Source organism: Ambystoma mexicanum, chromosome 13 (genome assembly GCF_040938575.1).
Source record: "Ambystoma mexicanum isolate Mex_15411 chromosome 13, UKY_AmexF1_1, whole genome shotgun sequence".
NCBI lineage: Eukaryota > Metazoa > Chordata > Amphibia > Caudata > Ambystomatidae > Ambystoma > Ambystoma mexicanum.
The window spans coordinates 200,921,421-200,949,376 of record NC_090938.1 but is presented as its reverse complement, the minus strand read 5'-3'; the positions used below and the strand labels follow the sequence as shown (position 1 = coordinate 200,949,376).

Sequence of the window (27,956 nt, the reverse complement as noted above, 5' to 3'; positions counted from 1 at the left end):
TTTGCCACAGTGTCTTTTTGGTCTTTCTTGGTAGTTCCATAACATAATCAGAAAAGTGCAAATAAATCTTTCTCTTAAAGCAACCGCCTTTTAACTTCCCCTTTCTTCGAGCCTAATCTTGACCATTACGCATTTCAGAGTTTGTTCACTTTGTCGCTTTATAACAAAACATCAAACATTTCACAGAGATTTTCGAGTGGGCTATTTCCTTTCGCCGAGCCACTCCGCTAGCCTTTATCACTGGCAAAACAGTTATCAGTGATTTTAGAATTCACTACAGGTTTGCATTCTTTCTCGTCTCATCAGCACCTTCACAACCTTCAATTGAGCTAAACACTGTTGTGGCGTCAATCTTTCTTTGACACAAGCCAGCCTTTCATGTCTTCTGCTAACTCACTGCATTCCTTTCTTTCCTCTGTGGCTTTGATTCACGAGTCAAGGTTGATACCAGAGGCTTGGAATCGCCTCCCCAACTCTGCCGTTCACCAGGGAGGGATGCTGGCGTTCTTGAAACACAACACAGGATTCTTCGTGTCTGGGATTTGGCTTCCTCCACGTATCCTTCACAATTTCCCAGAGGCAACAAACTCCTGCAGGGATCTTCAGGGTTTCCCTGTCCCTCACTCTGGTCCCTCGATCGGTCATCCTGCTTCAGTGGGTTCACCTTTGCCCGGGAAGATCTGCTACTTCTCATGTGTCACCTTGCTGCAAGTTTGTTGCTATGTTCTGCCTTTTATCTGTATGGGGGGAGCTAATGGGTATCAGTTTTATGGGATTATGGTCAAGTGCCTGACTTTGCCTGACCTTATTAATGGGACGTGTCCAAAGGATATGCAAGTGTTAGCCTTTTTACTCTCAGTCCTCCTCTTCTTTGGCTCAGTGTTTGTGTAGAAAGGTGGGGCGTTGGCACGTTGGAGAAGCCTATAAAATAGGATGGGGTATTGTGACGGGAAAGGGCGGATACCAAGCCCCACCATCGGTTGTCTCACTCCCACTCCCTGAAGATCCCTCTGCCAGATCCGGCACTGGTCCACACCCAGGGTCTGGATCTAAAGGTGATGGCTGTACCCTGGCCACCTGAGAGAGAGATCCCCCGGGACTAGTAAGTGAAACACCCTTTGGTTTCTCACACTTGTATGCAGATGAAAATGGGTGGAGGGGCTAATGAAGACGTAAAATAATTTCACCTTGCTTTTACACCTTCTTTTCCTGCTCTGCCGCAATATAAAAATCCCAATATTGTGGCTTGGGCCTTTTCTTTTCAATAATAAGACAGCACCTGGATCCTGGGAATTAGCTACTCATCCCATTAGATATTATAGATTATTAATCTAATGATCTTCTCTTGGGTATCAGCGCATCGTTCAGGTAGGGCAACTTGTTCAATCTTCAGCTGTATGAAGAAGATAGATGGCGATGTTGTGTCCAGTGGTAGATCCCTTTTCTTAAGATTGTAATAATGTGCAGAAAAGCACAATGAACAGCTAGAAAAAGTCGCCTGACTGATAGAAAAATTCTTGCCTTTTCCCATCAGGATGGCGAAATGATCCGATATGTTTTTGACGCGAAGAAGAGCCACTCACTGCGTCAGATTGGGAAACGCTACATCTTCACGATCCTTGACGTGAAGCCCAAGGATGTAGGCTTGTACCAGGTGAAGGTGGAGGATGCAGATGTCTTTTCCACGGAGCTCGACCTGAATTGTAAGTACAGCGCTGGTGGGCAAGGGGCTCCTGGTTGAAATGAATGGCCCTGTGTTGAGAGATCAAACCATTTGATCACTAAAGACTTGAACCTTGTGAAAAGATCATGGTAAAAGCAAAAGGAATTTTGAGATGCATGGGGCACACAAACAGCTAGCAGAATTGGAACCTTATATTACCAGTTCCCTTATTACAAGTTTCCTGGTATCCCACCGGTAATTCTGGTGGGATACCAGCAAACTGCCCCTACTGTTAGTGGCACCTGATATCCCAGTATTATCAGGATATTGTAGGTGACTGCAACAGCGTAAATCCCCATTGCATGGAGTCCTAAAGGACTCCATGGAAGGGATTGCCGGAATGACCAGCACCGGTAATACCGGTGCCGGTAACTCCAGCATTTATTTGCAGGTAGTGGCCTGATTTACCCCCAGCTCTTGGCTGGCGATAAATCAGTGCCCCCACCGGCAAATTTATGTTTTGCCGGTCGAGTAAATTTGCCAGACCACCAAAACTGTAATGACCCCCAGTGTCTTTTTAAATAGGTAAGGAATTAACTGTACTAATGGGCATGTTTTCCAATCTTCCATCAAACACAATCCACCATTTCCAAGCTTAGTCATGCCCAGATACTATTTAGGTGAACCAGTTCTTGTATCACACTGGATCTTGCAATTGTCAGTGTTGTGCTGCTGTACTATAAACTGGCATGCAAGCTTCCATATCATCAATGAATCAAAATCCCAGCAACACACCCATTATTTAAATAAAAAAGTAAATAACCACTTTTTCTTTTCTTAGAATTTTTTCAATTTGTGTGCTTCATTTTTTAAAATTCAATATTGTATCTTTTTTTCAGATTCCAAACTTCATATTTTGCTGGCATACAACCTTTCTCATCTTAAAAAGAACATGTTTCAGTATTGCACCTTCATCATGTGTTTGTTGGTGAAAAAAACAAAAGTAAAGATTATAATTAAAGTGCTACACAGCAATGCTATCCTGCATTCTTTTAATATACCCACTATTCCAAATATTGCCTCCAGGGCTTATGACAAGCTTCACAACCTCCTGTGACATTCTAGTATGGCATAAAACCAGCGATGGGGCAAATAGAATCTAAATAACAAGCTATTTTGTTTCATTTCAAACAACAAAGTACGTGCCAGTTCTCTTCAACCCTATATGAACTGTAAGCTTGCGTGTAGCCTAGGGAGGTACTTGACCTGAAATTGGTTTCCTTAAATTGACTTTTTTATACTTCCATATAGGGTTGTTTCAGTTTATAGTGCGCGCTACATAAGCTCTCAACAAAAATACAATGTAACTGCATGATAAATAGCCATAGTATGAGATACATTTTACCTTGTAAAAAATCCATTTAACATGCTCAAGTTACTAACCCATCTGGAACAGTGGAAGTGCTGGGGAAATACTCTACCAGGTTCTGCAAGGATATATTTCTGCGGCAGATATGTTGTAAGTGAATTCCAAATGGGGCAGAGGAGTGGTTACACCTTAGGTTGAACCATAGATAACTGAAGGCTCATGGGAAAGTGGTCATGGACACTGATGGGTGAAGACGAGGCAGCAGAAGACCATGGTCCAGCCATGAAATAAAACCTCAAGGAATGCATATGTAATGACAATTGGTCCGTCTCATGGACACATCCAGAGACATCCAATCATCCAAAGAATATATGAATGAACGTTTGTTCTTGAATACATGAAGAATGAGCCAGTAGGTTTGTTATTAGATGCAAGAAAGGCCTTTGACAGAGTCACATGGAGTTTCCAAAGACCACTTTTTCTGAAGAAGGTTTTTGGAAATACATTGGTTTCATGGGTGAAAGCTCTGTGTTACATGATTTAGTGAGATTCCCATATTGTACATGTTAGGAGGTAATGTAGGGCAAACCTAACAAACATGTTTTTTTCATAAAAAAGCAGTGGGCAAAAATGTAAGTTTCCATAAAAATGTGTACTAAGTTTGAAAAACAAGGGTGTCCACTAGTTTGACCGTATTCTGTTATTTCATTGCCAAAGTAGTTAATACAGTGATGAATTGAACATGTTATACGTTCAGCATATGCAACATTTGTATGTTCGTACTTGATTTTTAATTTTAGTGCTGTGCTATTACAGTACATCATGAAACATGGCAAAAAAAATTACTTGCCCTGTTAGGTACTAATAAGCAGTGAACTACTTAGAAATCAATACCAAAGTATTTGCAATAAATAGAGAATGAATGCGATAACAATGAATTAGTCTTATGATGTTTAAATATTGGAAGGTCAAATATGATAGGATATGGCATCTATAACACGCCTCTACACAAGTGTTTCTAGGTGTGACAAGGTGACAAGAGTAGGAGGGGGAAGCGGAGGGAGGACAAAACAACAATCTTACTAGACTTTGTGTCATTATTCAGATCACGCAGGGAAGGAGAAGGGGAGAAGTGCAAAAAGGGGGGGGTTGGAGAAGTGCAGGTAATCAAAAAGTGCAGTTAGCGGGTGGCTCAGTGCAGGTAATCAGAAAGTGATAGCCAACGGGTGGCTTATAAGTGCGGAAGGAGGGGACTGTAGGGTTACAGACGCAGACCACAAGTGCTGGGGGAGCCAAGAGGCAGTGCGAGGTGCAACTGGACAGACAGGGACCTGGGCCCAAGTCCAGAGGGTGGCCAGGTGACCAGTGTGTGGAAAAGATGGGTCATCAGCAGGAGAGAGGAAGAGAGAAAGTGCAAGCGAAGTGGAAGGTCTGAGTTGCTTCCGGAACCGTAGATGGTTCTGCTCAAGTTTGTAGAGAGGCAGGGAGGCTGTTCCAGAGGGAGGCCCCAGCCGAAGAAAGAGATCTGCCCCCTACTCTCTGCTTGGAAAAGCGGCTGACCTTCAGGGAGTTGGAGGTGGATGAGCGGAGAGCTCGAGATGGGAGATACTTGGGAAGAGAGAGTTGGAGGTAGTGCTGTCCCAGACCCCATAAAGCCTTGTGGACAATGCAGAGGGTCTTGAACTTGATCCTTGCCGCCACTTGGAGCCAATGAAGATATTTCCGAGCTAGAGAGATACGAATCTTGCCTTGAGGCCAAGGAAAAGTCTTGCAGTCCTGTTCTGGATAAGTTGTAGAGGGCAGAGAGTAGAGGCAGGAAGACTTAGAAAGAGGCTGTTGCAATAGTTCAGCCTTGAGAAGACCAGAACTCTGGAGACAGTGAGCTTCTGGGGGAAAGTGAGTAAAGGAAGAATACCTCTGAGGAGGTGCAGCTGATAGCTGGACTTCTTAGAGACGTCGGAAATGTGAGGAGAGAAGGAGAGGGTGGAGTCGAAGATGACCCCAAGGTTCTTAGCCTCACAGGTAGGAGCAGAAAGTGGGTGGCCAGAGAGAGAGAGAGAGGGGAAAGGAGGGATCTGGTGTTCCGATGAGGATCTCCATCTTACTGGCATTAAGGCAGAGATCATTGGTGGCTCACCACTTCTAAATTTCAGACAGACAGACAGTCAGTAATGAGAGAAGGAGTAGAGGTGGCCGGAGGGAGCCTGAAAGAGAGCTGGGTGTCATCCGCATAACACTACAAGTTGGAGCAGAGAGCAGCGAAGTGGTGGGTGAGAGATGCCAGGTATTGGTTGAACAGCCAGGGAGAGAGGTTAGACCCATGAGGAACACCACAGGTAGAGATAGAGATAGAAGAAAGGAAGGACCCAAGTTGGACCTGAGAGGGTCAGTGAGAAAGGAGGTCAGCCAGGCCTGTGCCTGATCAGTGATACCCAGGTTATCAATGAGGCGCTTGAGCAGGATAGCATGATTGACCATGTCGAAAGCAGAAGAAAGATCTTGGAGAAAGAGGACAGAAGGACGGTTAGAGTCAATGTAAGAGTCAAATGTCTACATGTGTTTCATTGGGTTTGTAGGCAGTCTAGTGGATTCATGCCACCCCATCTTACTCAGGTCAAAACAATGAAGATACTTCTGTAACATAAAATAATACTATTTAAGCACCATTTCATTACAGTTTTCCCGTAAAACATCCTCTGTTTGACTCCATCTATGACACCTACTATTCTCGTTTATTCGGCGCAATCATTACAGCTGGCACATATATGCCGGGCTCCTTCAAAAACCATGTGGAAAATGTGTATCCACTGTCTAGTTTATTTATTCTGTCTATCGCCATTTCCCCCTTTGCCCCCCTTTGCCCCCCTTTGGCTGTAAATAATGCTCCAGCCAAATCAAGGCTTCATTTGAGCGTTGTTGATAGTCCCCGTTATTTAACCAAAATTATGGTTCTCTTTTCCCACAGAAAGGGAACACTATTTATTAAGTAGATCTCCACGCCATAGCCACACATGTTTATTAGTTAAGTCACAGCGAGGCAGCCGATCACGCTCCTCTCATCCCAGCTCACTCTCTCCACTCTTCTCGCTCAACCTCCACTCCCTTCAAACCAAAACATCCCATCCCAAGCTCGGCCTTGGAATCATCATATCAGAATTCCACCTCAACTTCAAAGTATGCAGATTTAAAGTATTTCCAATTTGAACACTATTCCACTGAAAAATAACATTAGATTGGGGATGTGAATGACCACACTGAAATTGGGGGAACAATGCAAATATATCCAACCTAAGTCTACTGCTCTTCGACTTAGGTGTGTCTCTTTCATAAAGAAGGCCGTCACTTGCGACGGAAATAAGGTCTCCCATAAATGTTTGCTCTGAACAAACCTGTGTCACCCACTAAAGCAGAAAAGAGCACATGACTTTCTAAGTGACATTTACAAATGTTTCATTTTTGGTCCAGTTGTCAGAAACAAATCTGACTGATAAAGTTGCCCAAAGTGTTTAGCCCACACATCCTCTGCTATATTTGAATGCAGTTCTTCTGCACCTCTAGGTAGCTTTTTACCAGATGCAACAATAATGTAATCTAGGCAAAGTGAGAATTTCCTTCCGAAATGTATTTCCTGTAACTTGTATGGCATTAAAAAAAAAGACTTCTGAAACGTGCTGTATAAGCACAATATTGTTAATTTGGAGCATATGCTTGAAAATATTCTGACGATATTCCAATACCCATACAAAGGATTACAATGTCAATTGCCTTCATTTGGTGTTTTATAAAGATTATGAATGTGAACCGCATCTAGATTTCACCTAACATTGTGATCATGTGTGCAGCAACGAGTTGGTCATTTAATTACCCTGGTTCTTTGTCATTAAAAGAAGAGAAATAACTAAGTTAGTTTCCTTTGCCATTCTGCTAATAGCGATGTACGGTGTCTTGAAGCACAGTGTGTATGGTGTGAGTGGCCTAGATGCCGAATGATTGTGGAATGTTGTAATACTATGAGTATTTGAACTATTTGGGGAAAGTATCGAAGGGGTAAAGCTATATTTAATTATTACATATATCATTTGGCTAAACTTTGCAACTTTTTCAGAGACCTGGAGGCAATTATTTAATGACTTTTTAACCTAAGGGCATTTTTTTATCTTGGTGTAACCCCCTTTAGGATTTATTAGGAGTATAAAGGTGAAATGTGCAGGTCGGTTACATTAGGGCTCCTAGTAAGTCAATGGTTTATGCTGCACATAAGTCAGTGAGGTCACAACCTCAGAAAGAGCCATGCTAGGTTTGGAAGGTAGTTAGAATGACCGAACCCAGAGTGTTTCCAGATTTCAGAAGAAGGCAAGAATCTGAACTAAGCAATAAGACTAGGGCTTTTTGGTGGTTGGAGCTCATAAGATTTTCCCCCAAAAATTCCTGCATCAGTAAGATAACGTCCCATAATAACCTGATAACAATGAAACTCCTCATCATGGAGAACTCATGTCCCCGCTTTGGTAGTGCAGGGAAGGGTGCCCCATCATGTTATCAACCAATGCAGGTATTTCCTTGACTCCGTGCAAAGCCATCTGAGAGGGAAATATTTAAGGGTTAATGTTGTCCAATCCTCTGGATGAACACTGTCACCGGGAAGGCTCAGATGACAATGACTGGAATGAAGACTGAGTGCTACAGTGTGTAGGTCCCTAGTCCAGTCAGCTATATAAACTTGATTATATATCTGTCTGTTTAGATAAACTTGCTAGAGTGCCTCGGAAATCCCAAGATATGCCCTGTACTTGTACATATATTCTTGCATATGTTTTTGCCTATGTGTTTTATATACTCATGCCAAATATTGTAATAAGCCTAAGATTTATTGTACATTGTTGCACCCGGCTACCCAAGGGTTTGGCACGCATTACCAAATAAATAAACAAACAAACAAACAAACAAAGCATAAGTCACCTTAGTCGATCGAATGAGCCTATACCTAAATATTTTCCTCCTAAAAGACTTGTCACTATAGTTCCCTACGCAATGATACAAATACTGCAGTTCTCTAAATTTTTTAACAAAGCCTGTCCGCTGATTTCCTTTGTAGAACCACACATGGCTGAGTATGCCTTATGTGTTAACCAGTCTGTGAGAATCTTCCATAGAGGAACATGGCTTGACTTTGCCCAGGCCCAGAAGACAAATGGTGTGTGTGTGGGGGGTGAAGAGAGAATCAATTAAGAATAAAATATCCTAGCCCTGTCTGTGTATGAACTATTAAAGAGAGGTGTATGTAGTCACTTCTCCCCAAGGGGAGCCCTTCCCTGTGAGGCTAGGGAGTTGAGGCTGCTATTCGATAGTCCTCCTACGGGTGGTCAAATGTCCCCTATGGGGACAAGACTCCTGTTCCATGATGGATTTCTCTAATCCTCCTTCCCTAAAAACTATGAAACTCTTAAGATGTGTCGAGATTCAGGCTGACAGTACTACTGTTTACTATTGTGATACTCCTACTCTTGTTCCTGTACTATTAGACACCATCAATATGAACACTCAGTCTAAACAGGATTTGTACGATGAAGGTACTGAGAAGAAGAAGAACATTCACGGAGTCATGCAGAACACTCATGTGAAAGATACTGGGATGAGATGGCCCCAAGGAGAAAAGAGGAGTACACAACTAAGCCTGATGTTGGACTATGGCACTCTGCTGGGGAGGACACAGCCCAACAAGATAAAAAGCAAAGAATGACCCAGTAAAGAGATCAACAGGTGCGAAGCCTGGTCAGCACAGGAAATTTGAACCATGAGAGAAGACGGAATGTTGCAGGAGAATCCCTTACGATGGGAGGATGCCGCCGCAGACGAGAAGAGTCCTTCTATGGTGTAAGGAACTCATGGTGGCAACAGTAAAGACAACACAAGTGATCACAGTTCAAGGGTGTTTATTAAACTGCAAAGGTAGGTTGTAAAAATGCCTAATCTAAACCTAAATCTATGATGGGAGCAAGCTTCGAACATCAAATAATAATAAGGCAGCCCTAGTGGCAACGTGTCAAATAAAAGGGCCTATACTAAGAAAAACCTATTGCCAATCCTTATGCTAAATACAAAAAGGATTGTGGGCTAATGTTCTTAAGAAAGAAGGAAGTGTTCACAAATGATAAGTCAGGTGCGGGACTTGACGTCTCCCTTGCCCACGTTTTTAGCACGGAACAAGGTGGGACTTTGGAACACAGCACACACTCGAGCTTTCCCAGTACCAGCTAACAGTTCTGCTTTCAGCAATCAGGGCATTCCGTGATTAAGTCTCTTTTCTATTAAAAAGTCTCTTGCAGCCGTGGGCTTGATATATTCAAATAATGTACAAGAGTTCCTTTTCAGATATACATTGGGTGATGTCTTTTTCCACCCCTGGGTCGCCCTCTTCGGGGCTTCGACCATTCTCAATTTTAAGCCTCCCTCCAGTGGGTTCACTATGCTTTCAACAAAATTTTCCTTGTGACTTTCACAACTCTTAATGGCCCTCATTACGACCCTGGCGGAAAGTGACTGACCGGACCGCAACAGCGTAAATAGCGTTTCCGCCATTGCACGAAGGAGCAAAGTGCGGCCCATTCCGACCCATCGGGCACGAGCACCACGGCATGGCGGAAGTGCAAAGTCCGCGATGGCGGAAATGACCCCAAAACGGCCCACACCGCCGCCGTACGGCGCCCTAGGTGCAATACCGCCACCCATCACAGCGGACACCGCAGAGTGCGCCTACCGGAAAGTACGGTGACCGGAAATATACGGAAACGGAAGTCAAAACATGGTCCCGGAACGGGAAACATCCCGCCGTACACCTATAAAACCACAAAAACCACACAACCACTAAAAACACTACCCCGAGACACACCCCAACCCGTCATCCACCCTAGCGAAACCAAGAAAAATGGGAAAAGTAGCGAAGAAAGCGTGCGACCGCAAGCGGCAGGTCCACTTCTCCCGTGAGGAACTCACCGTGCTAACAGAGACCCTCCAGGAGAATGCTGCCGTCGTCTTCTCCACGCAAATGACCAGGACGGCACTTGCGAACAAGAAGGCCATATGGGCTCTGGTGGCACAGCGGGTAAGCGCGGTGGGGACCGCACCCCGCAACCCACAGCAATGCAGAAAGCGGTGGGACGACCTGCGGATACGCGTCCGCAGCATACTCTCTGCCAACCGCAACATTGCCACAGCCACCGGGGGAGGTCCTGAATCACCCATCAAGTTGACCCCCTGGGAAGAAATCTGTGCCTCCACCATCGGAATGGAGAGCATAGAGGGAGTCGGAGGGATGGAGAAAGGAGTGCAGACATCAGAAGAATCAGGTAGGTGGGCCAGATAAAACAATGCTAAATCCACAATGTCCAATCATGTGAAGTACCATGTGTCCACATAGTGCAACCGAAACACATGTCCAGGAAAACGTCCACACACATCGCCCTGATAGCGCACTTTAAAACCACAATAAATACATAAATAATTAAAAACACCTAAAACACCCACCACACGTCCAGCAGGCACACCCTAACTGCAGGCTGCCAAACAACTGCACCCTCACCCCACACACAAATGAAAGCACCTCCAAGGCACCGACCCAAATCACCCTCATGTACCACCCCAATGCATGTGATACAATGCCATTCCAATACCCACAGACCCATTAATAACCCTCGCCCTCCTTTACTCCACCACAGGGTCCGATCCAAACGACGAGCATCAGGACACCCCTACCAGCACACCTGCAAAGAGGGCCAAGACCAACGGCCAAAGACCCTCCACCTCAGCTGCACGCATCAAGACACGGCAGCAGCACAAATCAGGTGGCAGCACAGAGGAGGGAACATCAACAGGCACCCCAGCAGCCAGCATGCCCACAACACCACCACCACAGGTCCCCCCAACGGATGCCACAGAAGGCACTGCCTCTGGTGGCAGCAGCACCATAGGTGACACCCCATTGATGGCAGCATGCTCCGACACAGAAGACGGGGATGTCGAAGTCAGATCCATCCATGACCTGTCCCATTCCCCCTGTCTGTCCCATCCCGTACAACATGAGGATACCACGCAGGGGCACCCACAAGACGACGACTGGCCATCCCCCCCAAGCCCTGTGGCAAGGCAACATGAGGTCAACAGCCCCTCTGTGACACCCCCGCAAATGGCCATGGCCCAGCAGAGGCAACAGTCCCTCGACCAGTTAATCGTGCAACAGCAGCAACTGGCCACGCTCCTCAAGGACCATGCCGATGAATGTGGGCGCACTAAGTCAGACATAGAAACATCAACTGAGACACTCAGGGCAGAAATGGAGAGAAGTACAGAGACACTAAGGCCACAAATGGAGAGTAGCACCGAGAGCCTGAGAGTCCAGATGGAGAGAAGCACCGAGAGCCTGAGGGGGGAACTGCATGCGACGTCCAAAGACGTATGTGCCGAACTTGCCGCAGTGCGCCGTGTGCTCACTGAGCTCTCACAAACCCTTAGGGACATGCATGGACGTGAGCAGGCAGACACATCATCCGTAGCAAGTTCCGTCCAGGGCAGCCCCCAACGTAGATCTGGGAGGAACCTGCGCTCCACAGGCAGGGGTGCCCCTGACACCCGCAGAGGGGGCTTGCAATAGCGACAGCCCACTGACAATGAGCATCTTTGGACACTGGTGTTCGGGGGGGAGGTAGGAGGGTGGAGGGGGTGTGTTGGGCTCACTTGGGTGGCGGGTCGATAGGGTGTTCAACATGATATCACATATGCCATAAACCAGTGCACGATCAACCAATGAGATGTGTGGACAATGATCTTTGTGTACTAGGCCATCATAGGCGTACAGTCCATATTGTGCATGTACCAGACACACACAGTGCCACGAGTCTCGTGTCCATGTATCAGCCACCAGGCGTGAGTGCTAGAAGCATGCATCAATGACATGCTGACGAATGTCACGGGCCTCCGGTGCCTCGCAGACTCCTTGAGGTGCTGCCACATCCCCACCCTCATCATGACCATCATCAGGTGCTTGCAGTTCTGCGTCAGGGGGCATGGGCACATTTCTACGTACGCACATGTTGTGGAGCATGACACATGCCATGACCATCTTTGCAACCTTCTCATGGCGGTACAGGAGTGCCCCGCCAGACCTGCTGAGGCAGCGGAAACGAGTCTTCAGTAGGCCGAATGCCTGTTCAATGACTACACGGGTACGTGAGTGGGCATGGTTGTAGTCCTCCTCATGCTGGTCCCGTGGGTTCCGGACTGGTGTGAGGAGCCATCTCTTCAGTGGATACCCAGCATCACCTGTATGTGGACGATAAACGTATGATGTGGAATGCCATTGCTACGTACGCACACCCCCCCCCCTTCCTGCCAGGTCATTGCCGCATCACATACCCCACATCATCATGCATGAAATGAGACTCACCGAGTAGCCAGGATCTGTTCCCTGCATGTCGCTCCATGTAGCGTGGTATAGTAGAGTTCCTCAAGACCATAGAATCATGGGTTGATCCAGGGAATCTGGCACAACAATGTGTAATGATCCTGTTGGAGTCACACACCATTTGTACATTCAGGGAATGAAATTGTTTTCGGTTGCGGTACTGGGCCTCCATGGCATGTGGGACGACCAATTCCACATGGGTGCAGTCGATGGCACCAATGCAACCCGGTATGCCGGCAAGTGCATGGAATCCCACTTTTGTGTTGGTAATTTCCTGCTCCGAGCGTGGTAGAGAGATGTAGTCGTCTGCGTGCTGCAGGAGGGCATCGAGCACTTGCAATAGTGTCCGTGAGAACAGTGGCTGAGAAATGCCATGCAACTGTCCGACTGTGTGCTGGTAGGTGCCTGTGGCCAGGAAGTGGAGTACAGACACCACCTTCAGTAGGGGTGGGATGGCGGTTGGGCTATCTATCATGCTGACAAGGTCAGCCTGTGTCATGTCCACAATGGCGGCTCTGGTGTCCCGGTCCAAACGGTAGAGGGTGTGGATCTGCTCATCAGTGAGGTTGAACGGATGTGCTCGGAGGCGTGGGATTGCGGGCTGCCTGCGTGGTGGTAGTGGCTGTGCTGGCGGCCCTTGCTGGCCCTGCCTTGGCCTCCTCCTCCTCCTGCGTCTCCTCCGTGCGGCCGGTTGTAGTTGGTGTTCGTCTTCTTCTTGGAGTTGGAGTACTTGCAGTGCTATCAGGTCCCCCAGGGCCAACATCGCGAGTCCTGCCGGTAGCATTTCGGAGTGGGTGTGGTTGTGGGAGGAGACTGGGTGTGCAATTTATGTGTTTTCAGGCTGTATGGCCTCCACCTGTGGTGATTCATTCCACCTGTGCAAGCTGCTCTCCCCTTTGGCCGAGCACGTCCCGCACACAACGCTGCAATTCGAGGAATGGCATCTTGCTATTGCAATCATGTATTTGTACCCGATGGCCGTGTGACATTTGTTGATATGTACATTCGGCTATGGTCCCATTGTTTCACATACAATCTTTGCAGTCGCGAACAGACTTGTGATGGGTCAGTGGAACGTAGTACTCGAGTAACGGTGGGCCCTCATGCATCACTGTACCGAGTTGCACCGACGGGCGGGGCGTCCCATTCGTGGGTGAAGGCAGTTGCCATTTTCACACACAGCCGCACTAGATGGATTAATTTGTGATTTCAAACGGCCACAGATGCCTTTTCGACGTGATGTTGCAAATGAGGAATTCGAAGGGCGGCGCTTTCGGTTTTCAGCTAGCGCCGGGGAGATGCCCACAGGTCTGACTGCAAATATAACGTTCTTTTGTTCGATGTCCTTGAGACAGGGGCCATGGCGAGGAAGCAATGATTGATATGAATAGTTTTGGATGCGCAATAGTGACGTGGGCGATGAGGCCGGACGTTCCCAAATACATGTAACTTCACAACACTGGAATTACGGGCTGGGGCACTGTGGATTTTGCAGGCTGCATAACGCACAGACTCAATGGAAATTTCGAATGTTTTGTGAGTAAATATTCTGGCGTTTTTATAACAGGATGAGGGAATGATGAATGGATGCATGGGCAGGTGATTTGATACAGGGTTTGCCATGTACAGGGCTTGTTGGAATCTATCCGCCTCCCCTGCGCTATGTGATGCAGGGCTGCCATAGTGGGACCATCGTCTATCTGGCCTTGTTGAGCCCTCCCTGTCTCGACGCGCCTTCAGACACTTGTGTCCATGCACGTTAACATTCCCATCTGATGGAATCTGTTTTGACAGACGCATGCACAGGTACACTCGTTTGTGATGGTGTTTACACCTCGATATAGATAGTTATGAGTCGCAAGTGGTTTCGGGGTGGTGATGATCCTTTGGAGTGGGCTAGCATGCATATGACTGTGGATTTAGTGTGATCATTGAAGTGAGTTGTTCGAATGTAGTTCTGATGGCCATTCTGTTCTCTTTCTTTTCTTTTGGTTGACAGGTATCTCCTCCCCTTTTGCCACTGCCATCTGTATGCCACTCCTGCAGATGGCGTTTACTCCCGACACCTGCTGCTTCGTGTTAATCAGTGGAGCAGCATTACGATCTTATGGGACGATCGCCAATGGGCCACATGCCCTTACGCAGTACTAGTGGCTCGGAGCAACATTTCGGCCTTTCAGCTGGACTAGTGCCTCCCCATTGGGACGGGCCTGCGGTTCTGTGCGCTTCCATGTTGCCTTTTCGTACGTGAATGTGGCTCTGTGTACCATGATGGAACAGGGCGTCACACAAGTAGTAGCTGGTCATTCCTTGCGGATGCAGCCCACAATGGTGATATGTGTTTTGGAGTTCATGGACTAATGGCTGTATGGGCTTGGTGATTTAGTTGTGCATTAAATTTCTATTCTGATATGGGCCGTGTAGCGTTCTTCTTTGCGAGTGATGTGGCATATTCCTATTTGGGGAGCGATGTATTGTGAGGAGATCTGCATTGGGTTCCAGCTTCGGAGTTTAGTCGCGTGGTACTGTGCTGGGCGCGTTTGCCTACGGAGCCCAGTGAGGTCAGGGATGGGGGCTGCCAATATGACTGTTTGAATGTTGTCATGCTCAGGGGCGGGGGAATGGGTTTTGTGTAACAGATGCCGGTCAGCCAGGTGGACTGGTGGAATGTTGTGATTTTCGGAATATTGCTGATCACAGGTGCCTGTGTTTGCGTGCGTTTCTGGGGGGGGGAATGTGGTCATGTCCATTGGAATGGCTTCTGTATTCGTGCCATCTGTGCCCTGCAGCTCCCATTGGCCCCTCTTGTGTTTCTTTTGTTCGTTGGCATGCATGGGTGACTTGTACATTTCACTGGTTGCATTGTGACTTCATTGCACCTACGGGGAGTTGTACTTTGTGGGCAGGGAGCGGTGTACAGGCACTCAGTGGGGCCGTTTACGGTTGATTCGCGATGCCGTACTTCTCACCATGGCGGATTGGTGCTTTCCGCCATGCTTGATGGCGTTAGGTACATGTCCGCTAGGGTCGGAATTCGCGTACCCTTGCGCCATGGTGGTATTTATGGTTTGGCATGGCGCGCGCGCGTACTTGGTGCAGTTAGCGTTGGCGTTCACTACGGTGTCGCTAATGGCTTCGTACTTTGCGGTGACGGGTCATAGTCGCACCGAGCGCTATTCGATGGCGGTATTGCATTTCCGCCATCGTTTTTCGGATTCCGCCAGGGTCGTAATGAGGGCCAATGTCTTTTTCAACATTTCACTGTGGACATCGCTCAGCCGGGTTCACTCTTGTCGACACATTGTATTTCGAGACTTTAGACTATGTACCCTCTTTGTTGCCATCCCTCGTTCGGGTTCACGTTTGCCAATCTGTCAATCGTACTTTTTTCATTCAACTCTCACAATGCAGGATTGACTTCCCTTAGCATCAGAATCATCTGTTGGTCAAAGACTTTCGACTGTACAGAGGATTTTACAAGACCCCCTGTATTACTACTTTGACTACTTTGACCCCTCCTCTCGCCTTTCCCAAGGTCGTCTGGTTTTAGTAGTTTCAATAATTGGGTAATCGCCCACAGTTTCCTGAGTGAGCACTCACGTGGTGCCGGACTCCTCAGCTGCTGGTTTTCCCCTTTTCACAACAACCGCTCTTTATGTTTTCAAAGTTCAATTAGCCGTTTGCTACTTTTCGTTCGACACAGTTCGGTTTCTTATCGACTGTCCTCCTCGACTCACCGGCTGTGATGAACCGCTTGGCTTTCTTTCAACTCAGAGTCAAGGTTGGTACCACGGAGACAAGCTTCTCTCCCCAGGTTGGTTATCAGCAGAGGAGGGTCTCAGGTACCGTACTCATCGGCTGCAGCAAACACTGGCTATTGTTTGCGGTCTTATGACTCCTTCTACAGAGGTCTCATGGGCCTGGGTCGGAATGGGCAAGGTTGTTTCTTTCCTTGTCACCCTCTCGGTATGCATCGTTTTTCTCCTCCTCTTGAACTGCTGTGCTGAGTTAGCTTCCTAGATGTGCGGTCTGCCTTGCTCGTATTGTGCTCTTGTGCTCCACCTTTTATCCATTTGGCAAAGGGAAAGGGCCGTCAGGTGTGTGTGGTTCTTGTTAAATTCCTGACTTTGCCTGACCCTGGTGTTGAGACATGTCAGGTAAATAACTTGAGTGTTAGTCCGTCGTCCTTCTGAATGTATGAAAGTGTTGGCATTGGAAAAGGTGGGGGGAAGTGCTTGTGTATCCTATGCAGTAGGTTGGGGAAACGTTTTCGGAAGAAGGGGGATACGGCTTCTCACCCATCGGTGTCCCACTTCCACTCCCCAAGGATCCCCCATCTAGGTGATCCTCCCTCACTGGCCATCCCCAGGACCTGGATCTAATAGCGATGGCCACCTGGATGACAGACCCCCGGGATTAGTCAGGGAGACACCTTCAGGTCTTCACAATGGTCAAGCGAGAGCAAGCCAAACTGGAAGCTGGAATCTGGAATACATCATGTGACCTCAGGGAGGTGGACCAAGTGGTCCCACAACTACCCCGATACCGCATGCCCGCAGAGACACAGCGTGACCACAGAGAGAGAAGAGCGAAGCCGAATAAGCGCTCACTGGGAACACAGTAGTCCGACACCCACTGGAAGAACTGGTGATGTGCTCTGACTAAAGTGAAAAAGGTAATGGGAGGTACGGGATAACTGGTGTGGGAGTGGGGGAAGGGGGATTAAGCAGGCCTCCAGAGTGATCTCCATCTTCTCAGTAAACACCTTGAGACTAAGAGTTGTGAAGAAAGCATCAGGAGTGATTTCCCTCATCCCAGTAATTGCACTAAAAAAAACTACAGTTGGGAAGAATGTCTTGGAAGGAATGTCCATCATTTCAATACCTTTTCTTACAGTAACCCAAGTGTACAGAGCCACGGGAGCATTATCCCTTGTCTCAGTAAGTAGGACAAGACTGTCTGTTAAAATCAAACATAAACAGTGTGATACATTCAAGAGAGCCCTCGGAGAAGCCTGCATGCAACTAGAAGGGCTCAAAAGAACTATTGTGAAACACAAATAGAAGAGCACTTTGAATCCTGGACCCAGGAGAAGGGAGTCATTCTCCTTGGTTGCATTTATTGAATCTGAAGCTAAAGCTAAAGGTTGTAACATACTGTCAAGATAAGGTTGAGCTTGTGACGCCTGGAGAAGGGAGTCATTCTCCTCGCATTTTCTCTTCAAGAAGAACTGAACTGAAATAAAGACTCTTGAACATTGACCCTAGGGCTGATTCCTATAGAACCAGGAGAAGGAGGTCCTTCTTCTGGTACTATCTAGGTGTCTTTCTGTTGTTCAGTGGTAGGGCTAGTGTAGAAGAGATTTTTGGAAGAGGGTGGATATTCATTTGGATGATGAACACCCCAGTTATTCATTTGTTAGGTAGCTACCACCCTTTAGAACTAGGGAATGGTAAGTGTTTTTTTTCTTTCTTTAATAAAAATCATACCGAAATACCACCACTGTCTCTGACTCCTCACTCCAGCACACCACATATATTGTCAGAGTGGGATCAGGCCTGACTGATAAAAATCAGGGTACCTTAAATTTACTAAACTGACTAATGGAGCTTCAAACCCCACGTTCGCTACTCATACACAATTGTGGGAAACAAGATTATCATGTCAAAATAGGGGAAAAGATTTCTCACGGGATTTTGGATAGCACGGTTTTTCCCCTACCCGTAGAAATTCAAGAGCATGACATTCCCCAGTGATGCAGTACAGGTTTTGGAAAGCAAACATAGTGGTAAACAAGGTGTTAAGACCTCTTTCAGAAGAGGTAGAAATAATTCATGACTCAGGATTTGGCCAACATAATGACCTGATCTTAGCTGAGGCTTTTCTAAAGGTTGCCCCGGAAGCTGAAGGAAGGGCAGAAGAGGGTCATTTCTTTTTTTGGAAAGCGAGGACTCTTTTATAGAGGAGAAGTAACTCATGATGGTTTAACAAGAACCCAATTGGTTATTCCTCGCAGCCATGATTAATCCCACATGTGGCACCCTCACATCTAATTTCAGGACATTTGGGAGTTACGAAAACTCCAGGACCAGTCATTCCTTGGTTTTATTGGCCAGGAGTCCATGCAGAAGTAAAACATGTTGTGATCACTTGTGCTCTCTGCCAAAAGACTACCCCCCCCAATGTCCCTCCAGCTCCATTGCAACTACTTTCTATCATTGAGGTTCCATTCTCCAGGATTGGGATGGATATTATTGGGCTGTTAGAACCTTGTAAATTGAGAAACAAATATACTCTAGTACTTGATTATGCTATCCGATACCCGGAGGCTTTTCCCCCTAAAGAATAATACTTCTCAGCAGATCTTAAACCATCTGATCCCCTGATGGCAGCGTAAAGGAGATATTGCAAATTAAGACCTTGCATACCTCTGTTTACCATCTGTAAACAGACGGCTTGGTAGAGAGATTCAATCAGACTTTGAAGAATATCCTTAAAAAGCAGATGGAAAAAATCGGGATATAATGATTCCTTCGGCATTGCTTGCAGTGTGAAACCCCACAGGCCTCTTTAGGTTTTTTCCCATTTGAGCTTCTATAGGGACGGGAGCCAAGGCAAATATTAGATGAGCTCTGTGTGAGAAACCTGAAGGTGTCTCACCCACAAGTCCTTGGGGATCTGTCATCCAGGTGTCCAGGACACAGCCATCGCAACTGGATCCAGTTCCTGGGGGTGGACCAGTAAGTGAAGATCACCTGGATGGGGGGGTCTTCAGGGAGTGGAAGTGGAACACCGGAGGGTGAGACGCGGTATCCTCTTTCTTGTAACACCCCCGCCCTACCAGGTAGGATGCCTAGAAACCCAACCCCCACCCCTTTTTCCAGCACAAACACATTCTCTCAGACAGTTAATCGTGAGCAAAAAAACAAACTAACACCAGAGCCGTATACCTGACATGTCCCAATACAAGGGTCAGGCAGAGTCAGGCAATTACTGATAATTACACACACACGACTTCCATCACACTTCCCCAAACGGATAAAAGGCTGAGCACGAAAACACACTTTGAGCAAGGCCAAATGAACCAGGAAGCAGCAATTCCGACATGGCAGTTTAAAACGAGGAGAAAAGCAGCGAGACCGGAGAGGACGACAAGGAGGGAGTTACCCTTGCCCTTTTCAACAAGGGGCCACGACTTTCAAGAAGCCTCAAGGAAATGAAACAGAAGACTGGGAATTACAGCTGCCGAGCGGTGTAGCGTGTGCCAAAGGTACATGGGGCCCTTCCGTATTGATAGCCAAGGCAGGGAGAAGCAATTGCCACCTTGGTACTGTCCTTGATTCCGACAGCAAAGCAACGCCAACGAGTTCAGCACAGCCGGTGAGTTGAAGAAACTGATAGCAGACTGGGCTGTGCTATGCTCAAGGTTGCAAGCGGCAACATTGTATGAAGAAATTAACTGTTTGAACCTTCTGTAACCGAACTAGGTACCAGATACAGAGTGGTCCGGCGCCATGTGGCTGCTCTCTCAAAGGTCTCTGTTTGGTTCCCTCGACCCTGAGCAGATAAGAATTGTTGAACCTTGAAATTGAAGTGGTCCTGCAGCGGGTTAAGTTGAATCCTGTGCACATTTGAAAATCTTCAATCAAATGTGAACTGAAATTGGTTTGTGCTCAGATGAGGGGGACTAATGGTATAATAGGGGTTCTGAGCCGGGAAGAGGGGGGATCTCAGGTGAACAGTCACACACCCGAGGAGATATTGCTGTGGCAAATGTGAACCCGACTGAGGGATGCCTGCAAACTTAAGCTGGTCCGAACCCGACTGAGGGAGGCAAATTGTGAAAATAGGGTCTGAGCCCAGCTTAGGTGGATCCAGGGTAAAGAGTGAATCACCCGACTTGAATATTTGTAAAGATACTTTCATAGTTGTTTTTGATGCATCAGGCTTTCTGAAGCAAGAGACTTTGAATGCAAGAGAATTGGGCCCGAAGGCCCTGATGATGGTAAAAGGAACTGTGACCTCGTACCGAAGAAGCCAAGAGTGTACTATGCTCGAGTGACCAGCCTTGTCCTGTGCTAAAAACGTGGGGAAGGAATGCCAACGTCTCAACATCCTCACTTATCATTTTGTGAACACTTCTTTTTTTTGTGAACATTTTCCCACACTATTTGTAGCATAGTGGTAAGGATTGGCAATTGTTTTATTTTTAGTATGGTCCTTTTTATTTGACTAGACTCCACTAGGACCGTATTATCATTATTTGTTGGCCGTAGCTTGCTCCCATCTTAGATTTAGGTTTAGATAGGCATTTTCCACACCCCTGATAAAGTTCAATAAACATCCTTGAACTGTGATCACTTGTATCTGTCTTACTTTGATACCTTACATACGGGAGACCTGGGAGGAGAGGGAAGAGGCTGTATTTCCCATTATCCAATCCACCCAACACCTAAATGAGCATATGGCAACTGTTTAAAAGATAGTTAGAAAACATCTCAAACAAGCCCAAGACACCCAAAAAGTCATATATAATCGGAAGGTGGTACACTGTTCCTTTTCGATTAGTCCTCTTACTGACATCAGATCAGAAAATGCTTTCCAAATGGTTTTGGCCATATGATATTCTTGTACAAAAGGGACATTATAGTTATCTAGTTTCCCAACCTGATCGAAGGTTAAAAACTCAAGTTTACCATGTGAATCTTTTGAAGGGGTGGAGAGTAGATTTGATAGTCAACATCTGTAACTATGGTCCCTTTGCTTAAATGAATCTCATTTAACTCTTCAGAGTTAACACCCCAGCAGCAGAAGGATATTCAAGATCTATTGTCAGAATGTTCTGATGTCTTTAGCAAAAATCGTGGGAGGCTTAAGAACGTCATGCACCACATCTGCACTCCACCCAGAAAAGTGTTTAATCTAGAAGCCTATCATATTCCCGAGGCATGGAAGGAAACAACCTTTAATGAGGTAGAAAACTTGTTGGAGTCAGATATTATCGAGGCCTCGTAGAGCCCCTGGTCCTCGCCAAAAGTCCTTGTTGCTAAACCTCATCACTTGTGGAGGTTCTGTATTGATTTACACAAAAAACGAATTCAATCTCCCAGTTTGACAATTATCCTATGACTAGGATTGATGATTTAATTGACAAACTGGTACCAGCCAAATACATCTTCACGGTCGTTGTAACTAGGGGCTATTCACAGGTTCCCTTGGACCCCCCAAAAAGGACAAAACAGCTTTTTCTACCACTCAAGGGTTTGTTTCAGTTTAAAGTCCTGCCTTTTGGATTTCATGGGGTCCTTCCACCCTCCAGAGGTTGATGGATAAGGTATTGCAACCCTTTTCCCATTTCTGTTGTGCACACCTGGACGATATCTTAATCCATAGTCAAATGTAGGGGGAACTCCTTTTTCATCTTCATTGAATTGTGAGGGCCCTAAGGAAGGCTGGACTGACTGCTAACCCTAATAAAAGCCATTTAGCACAGACAGCTGTTAAGTACCTTGGGTTCTCTGTTGGAAATGAGCTAGCGCAACCTCACTGGAAAAGATCTGAACTGTTCAAGAAACATCTCCCCCTAAAACCAATTGAGTGTTTATGGGCGTTTCAGGGACACCCAGGTATAGCAATGTATCCCTAGATACTCCACCATCACTGCCCACCTAACCGACAAGCTTAGGAATGCAGATCCACAGAAACTTAAGTGGAAGAAGCTCGACCTGGACAGCTTTGACTTATTGAAGCATATACTCTGCAATGAAACTGTTCTGAAGGTCCCTGCTTTTAAAAGGCAGGGATTTTATCCTGCAGACCGATGCTTCAAAGGACGCCCTGGGTGAAGTTTTATCCCAAGAGTATGAGGGAGCAGAGTATCCTATCTTATACATTAGTAGAAAACTCTTCCCACGCAAAAAGAACCATGTGACCATATGATATGATAGGTTATTTATAACGTGCTTAATACACAGACGTTTCTAAGCGCGGACCTGGTGATCGTACCTGTGTTGCGCTGTTTCGTCTTGCTTCCAAGGCAAGCAGGTTGCCCCTGAGCTATCCTCCAGAGACAATAGAATTACAGGCCCTATCCATCAAGTGGGCCATGGCTTACTAAAATTATTACCTCACTGGTCATAAATGTAGGCATATAACTGATCATTCCATATTAACCTGGTTAGGATTATGGAAATATAGCAATCCCTGCATTATGCATTGGTTTTTAGATCTCCAGCCATATTGCTTTACTATTGAACACCGGAAGGGGAGTGAACGTGGGGAACGTAGATTTCCTTTCCAGATTTACTATAGGAGAAGATGGGGGTGGCAATCTCTTTAGGGCAACGGTATGTGACGATTCATGGCCAGGGACCGTATCTCTCCAGGACTGAAATCTCTTCACTGGCTCCCAGTGGCTGCTAAGATTAAGTTCAAAACCCTCTGCATTGTCCACAAGGCCTTCTGGGGCCTGGGGCCTAAATACCTTCAACTCTCTCTTCCTAAATATCTTCCTTCACGAGCCCTTCGCTCATCCGTCTCCAACTCCCTCATGGTCAGCCGCTTCTCGAAGCAACGAGCTGGGGGTAGATCTCTCTCCGCAGCAGGGGCCTCCCTCTGGAACAGCCTTCCTGCCTCCCTGAAACTTGAGGAGAACCATCTCCGGTTCCGGAAGTACCTCAAAACCTTCCTCTTCGCTTCTGCCTTCTCTCTCCCTCTCCCCTGCTAAACCTGCTTAACTCCCCACTGAATTCTGCACTAAACCTGCATCTGGGCCACTCTCAGCGACCTCGGTCCAGGGCCCAGCCACTCTCCACTTTCACTGCCTCCCTAGCTCCCCCTGCACTGTGGGACTGTCACTGTATCCCTACAGCCCCCCTTCCCAGCACTTCTCAGCACTTGTTCTGCACTTACCTCGCACTTGCCACCAGCTGGCCCTTTTTATTTATTATTTATTATTTTATTACGCTACTTACCTTGTACTGCACTTCCCCCCCACCTCCTCCCCCTGCACTTTCTCCTTTTCCCCTTACCTCTGCACTTGCGCGATCTGAATGACACCTGGCCTAGTAGGATCGTTTGTCTGTCTTCCCCTTGTTTCCCTCCCTCCCTGCCTCGTCGCGCCTTGAAACACTTGTGTATAGGCGCGTTACAAATACCATATCATATCATATCATATCATATGGGATCATGCCACTTCTCCACAAGGGGGAGCCTTTCCCTGTGGGGTAAACACACTGGAAAAATACAAGTTTCGGTGCAATTACCGCTGGTGGTATTACCCTGTGGTAATTGCACTGAAAATTCCCCACTGGGTCCAGTGGACCCAATGGAGAATGGGGAGTAACAGTTAGCACCCAACCCGTGATCCGGCAGTAATACCGCCAGATGGGTGGGCGCTAACGCAAATAAAGTTGGGCAGTATCCCAGCTAACGCCCACCTCGTGATGGGGCCCTCATTCTTAACCAGGTTTGTCCTATAAAGGTACTGAGAAGAAGAAGAACATTCACAGAGTCAAGCAGAACTCATGTAAAAGATACTGGGACGAGATGGCCCCAGGGAGGCAAGAGGTGTACACAACTAAGACCGATGACGGACTATGGCACTCCACTGGGGAGGTCCCAGCCAAACAATATAAAAAGCAAAGAAGGACTCAGTAAAGAGAGCAACAGGTGTGAGGCCTGGTCAACCAGGGAAATTCGAACCGGGAGAGAAGACGGGACGTTGCAGGAGCAATCCAGACGGTGGGAGGACGCCAGCCACAGACCAGAAGAGTCCTTCTGTGACCGAGCGAGGTAAACTGGAAGCTGAAATCTGGGTGACGGTGACGAGACCTCGAGGCGGTGGACCAATTGGCCCCACAACTACTGTGATACTGTATACTCGGAGCGCCCACAGAGACATACCGGGACCGCAGAGAGAGAGAGAAGAGCGAAGCTGAACAAGCATTCACTGGAACACAGAAGCCCGACAGAGGAAGATCTAGTGATGTACTTCGACCAAAGTAAAGGTAACAGGAGCTACGGGAGCCCCAGTAGAGGATTTTGGGCGAGTTAACAAAGCCTCAGGAGTGCTCTCCCTCGTCTCAGTAATTGCTTTGAGAATAAGAATTGGGAAGAAAGTCTTGGGAGTGATTTCTCCTCATCTCAGTAATTGCATTGAGAATAGGAATTGTGAAGAAAGCCTCAGGAGTGATCTGCCTCCCAGTAATGGCACTAGGGATAAGAACAGTTGGAAAGAACGCCTTGGACGGAATCTCCTTCTTTTCAAAAACTATTCTAAAGATAACCAAAGTGAATAGAACCTTTGGAGAATTATTCCTCACCACAGTAAACAGAACAAGATTGTTAAAAACACAGATAAAAAGAGTGTGATACATTCAAGAGAGCCCACAGAGAAGCCTGTAGGGAACTAGAATGGCTCATAAGAACTATTGTGAAAAACAAATAGAAGAGCACTTTGAGTACCGGGACCAGGAGAAGGGAGTCATTCTCCAGGCGTTTTCGCTTCAAGAAGAAGAACTGAACTGAACTACTCTTCAACATTGCCCCTAAGGCTGATCCCTGCATAACCAGGAGAAGGAAGTAATTCTCCTGGTACGATCTAGGTTTATTTCTCTTGTTTAGTAGTAGGGCTAGAGTAGAGGAGACTTTTGGATAGGAGGCGGATATTCATTTGTACTTCCACAGTGCCCTCACCAGAAACACCCCAGTTATTCCTTGCTTAGGTAGGGACCACTCTCTGGAACTAGGGAAAGGTGGGTGTTTTCTTCTTTCTTTAATACAAATCAGACTGAAATGCCACCTCTGTTTTTGAATACTCAATCCTGCACGCCACAGTAGGTAGAATAGAATAGTTTGAGAGATGCTATATAAAAAATGTGTAAACAAATATTCCTAGATTAGTATTAGAATCATCTATCCAGTGTGAGGGAGAGGATTGCCTGTGACTCACTCATACAATGGTCCCTGTTCACATAACTGGACAGGTAGAGGCAACCGTAGCATTATATAAACAGCAGAATACCATAACATACATAAGCTTTATTCGACAAACAAGTCATAAAAGCACACATACATTCCCATATCATCCTTATACATAAAACGAGATAAAACATATGATAAAATAATCCACATATAAAAACAGTATACAAACAGAAGTGTTGAAATTGATGTGTATCATAGATCTTGAAGTTTACTCATACGTATCCTCCAAACCCACTTCAAATATTGGCTTGTGGCATGCACTGCTGGAATATTGGCTGCATTTAGCCATACTGCCACGGCCCCTTCTGTGTATCTACATCCATGCCCCCAAAAGAGTGGTTTTACAAAACGCCTCCTCAGGGGCAAGGTGGCAGGACACAACAAAATCATGTGCTTAAAGTCCTCCATGTAGCCCGTGCATAGGATGCAGATAGATGAGGCTTCAGCGTCCCATCTATGCATCAACTCTTCTGTGGGCGGGATCCCAAATTTAAATTAAAATTCACATAAAAGGATCTCTCGAGCTTAGAGCTGATCACATCTAGGTAAGGCTCAAACTCCTCCGTCTTGATTGTGAGATAGCGTGCTCAGAAATTATAACTTTAGACAGAGTGTCCCACCGCATCCAAGCCAACCTTGCAGTGTGCGGTAATCTTGTGAGGATCAGTCCAATAGCCACCCAATCCCAGATCTATCAAACTCCTCTTTACATGAACTGCCCACTTCCGATTCATGCCTCCTTGCTGTGTAAGGAACTCATGGTGGCAACAGTAAAGACAGACACAAGCGATCAAATTTCAAGGGTGTTTATTAAACTGTATAGGTAGGTAGGTTGGAAATATGCCTTAAGGGACTTAGGTATAGTCACCCTAAGTTTCCTAGGGTCATCCAGATGTGGACCCCTTGCTCACTGTGCACAGAGAGGCACAGCGCCACCTCACTGATGAGGCCCAACAAGGCCGAAACATGTGTATGGGGTTGCTGTTGGTACTCTTGTTCAGAAGAGAATTGCCATTGCATTTCGGTGCTGGACTGCCCATGTGGGTGGGACAAAGACTGATATGCAAATGGCTATTTCCCATCTGTGAAAGGTACAGTAAGCTAAAGTGTGGCTGCAGACTCTCGAGTGGGTACCTTCCCATAGAACAGGTCAATGGGCCGTGTTCGTTCTCGCAGAGGGGCGCCTATGGTGCATTTTTTCATAGGTTGGAAAAACGCCTAATCTATATTAAATCTGACATGGGAGCAAGCTTCGACCATTAAATAAAAATTAGGCAGTCTTAGTGGTGTCTTTGTCAAATAAAAGGGCCTATACTAAAAAAAAACTATTGTCAATCCATATGCTAAATACAAAAAAGAAGTGTGGGATAATGTTCATAAGAAAGAAGGAAGTGTTCACAAATAATAAATCAGGATGCAGTACTTGTGGTCTCCCTTCCACATGTTTTCAGCACGGGATAAGGTAGGACTTTGTAGCACAGCACACACTCGAGCTTTCCCAGCACAAGCTAACAGTTCCACTCTCAGCAATCAAGGCCTTCGTTGGTTAAGTCTCTTTTCTACAAAAAAGTCTCCTGCCGCTGTGGGCCTGATGTATTCGAAATTATAAACAAAAGTTTGATTCTGCTTGCATATTGGGTGATGCCTTTAACCCTTGGATCCCCCTCTTCCAAACGCAGATACTTAGAAAGTTTCCTAATGATACCAGGCCCTCCAATAGCTATATTTTCTTTGCTTTCGAGGGCCTCACAGGCTCAAAGTAAAAGATTCAACAAAATGTTCTATCGTTTTTCTCAGGGTTTGAGTTGGGTGACAGCTCTTCACCCCTGGGTTCCCCCTCTTCCGGGCTCAGACCCCTCTCGAATATTAGCTTTTCTTTGTCTTGAGTCACTCTCGCATGGCATGTATTCAAAAAGCTTTCCCTCTCGTACTTTGCTTTCTTGCGTTGAAGGTCAGTGGGTGTTGGCTTCTCACCCTTTGGTCCCCTCTTCCGGGTGCAGATCCGACTCGACTATTCTCCTCCCTCGATCGGGTTCACTATGGCTTTCAATGCAATTTTGTTGTGGCCTTCGCAAATCTTAATGTCTTTTTATACACTTTACTGTGGACAACCCTCGGTCGGGTTCACACTTGTCAACATCTGGGCCTCATTCCGAGATTGGAGGCAGACATGGCGCTATTAGCGCCATGGCTGCCTTCAATACCAGGTCCGGGTCCGCTCTGGTTGCATGAGGACTTATCGGGTCATTCCGACCCTGGAGGACCCGGTAAGTCCCCATTCAACCAACCATTCCCCATTCCCATTTGAGCCCCCGTAGGGCTCAATGGGAATGGGGAAGTCGCTAATAACGGGCCCGCGAATAGCAGGCCCGTTATTAGCGCCCTGGTCCCTTAGCGGGACCCGTAAAGGACGTGTGGTCAGACCACACGTTCTTTTCGTCTCACTCTAAGGGACCTCGGAATTGGGCGGTAAGGGTTTACCG

At 46.7% G+C, this 27,956-nt stretch overlaps 1 protein-coding gene across 1 annotated transcript in view; it reads left to right on the top strand.

The window, feature by feature from the left end:
• IGFN1 (immunoglobulin like and fibronectin type III domain containing 1) overlaps positions 1–27,956 on the top strand; it is a 299,446-nt gene that overhangs the window by 175,497 nt on the left and 95,993 nt on the right. Inside the window, exon 9 of the mRNA XM_069633640.1 lies at positions 1,535–1,703. Within this exon, the coding sequence (XP_069489741.1) occupies positions 1,535–1,703 (169 nt within the window). The remainder of the gene's footprint in view (positions 1–1,534; positions 1,704–27,956) is intronic.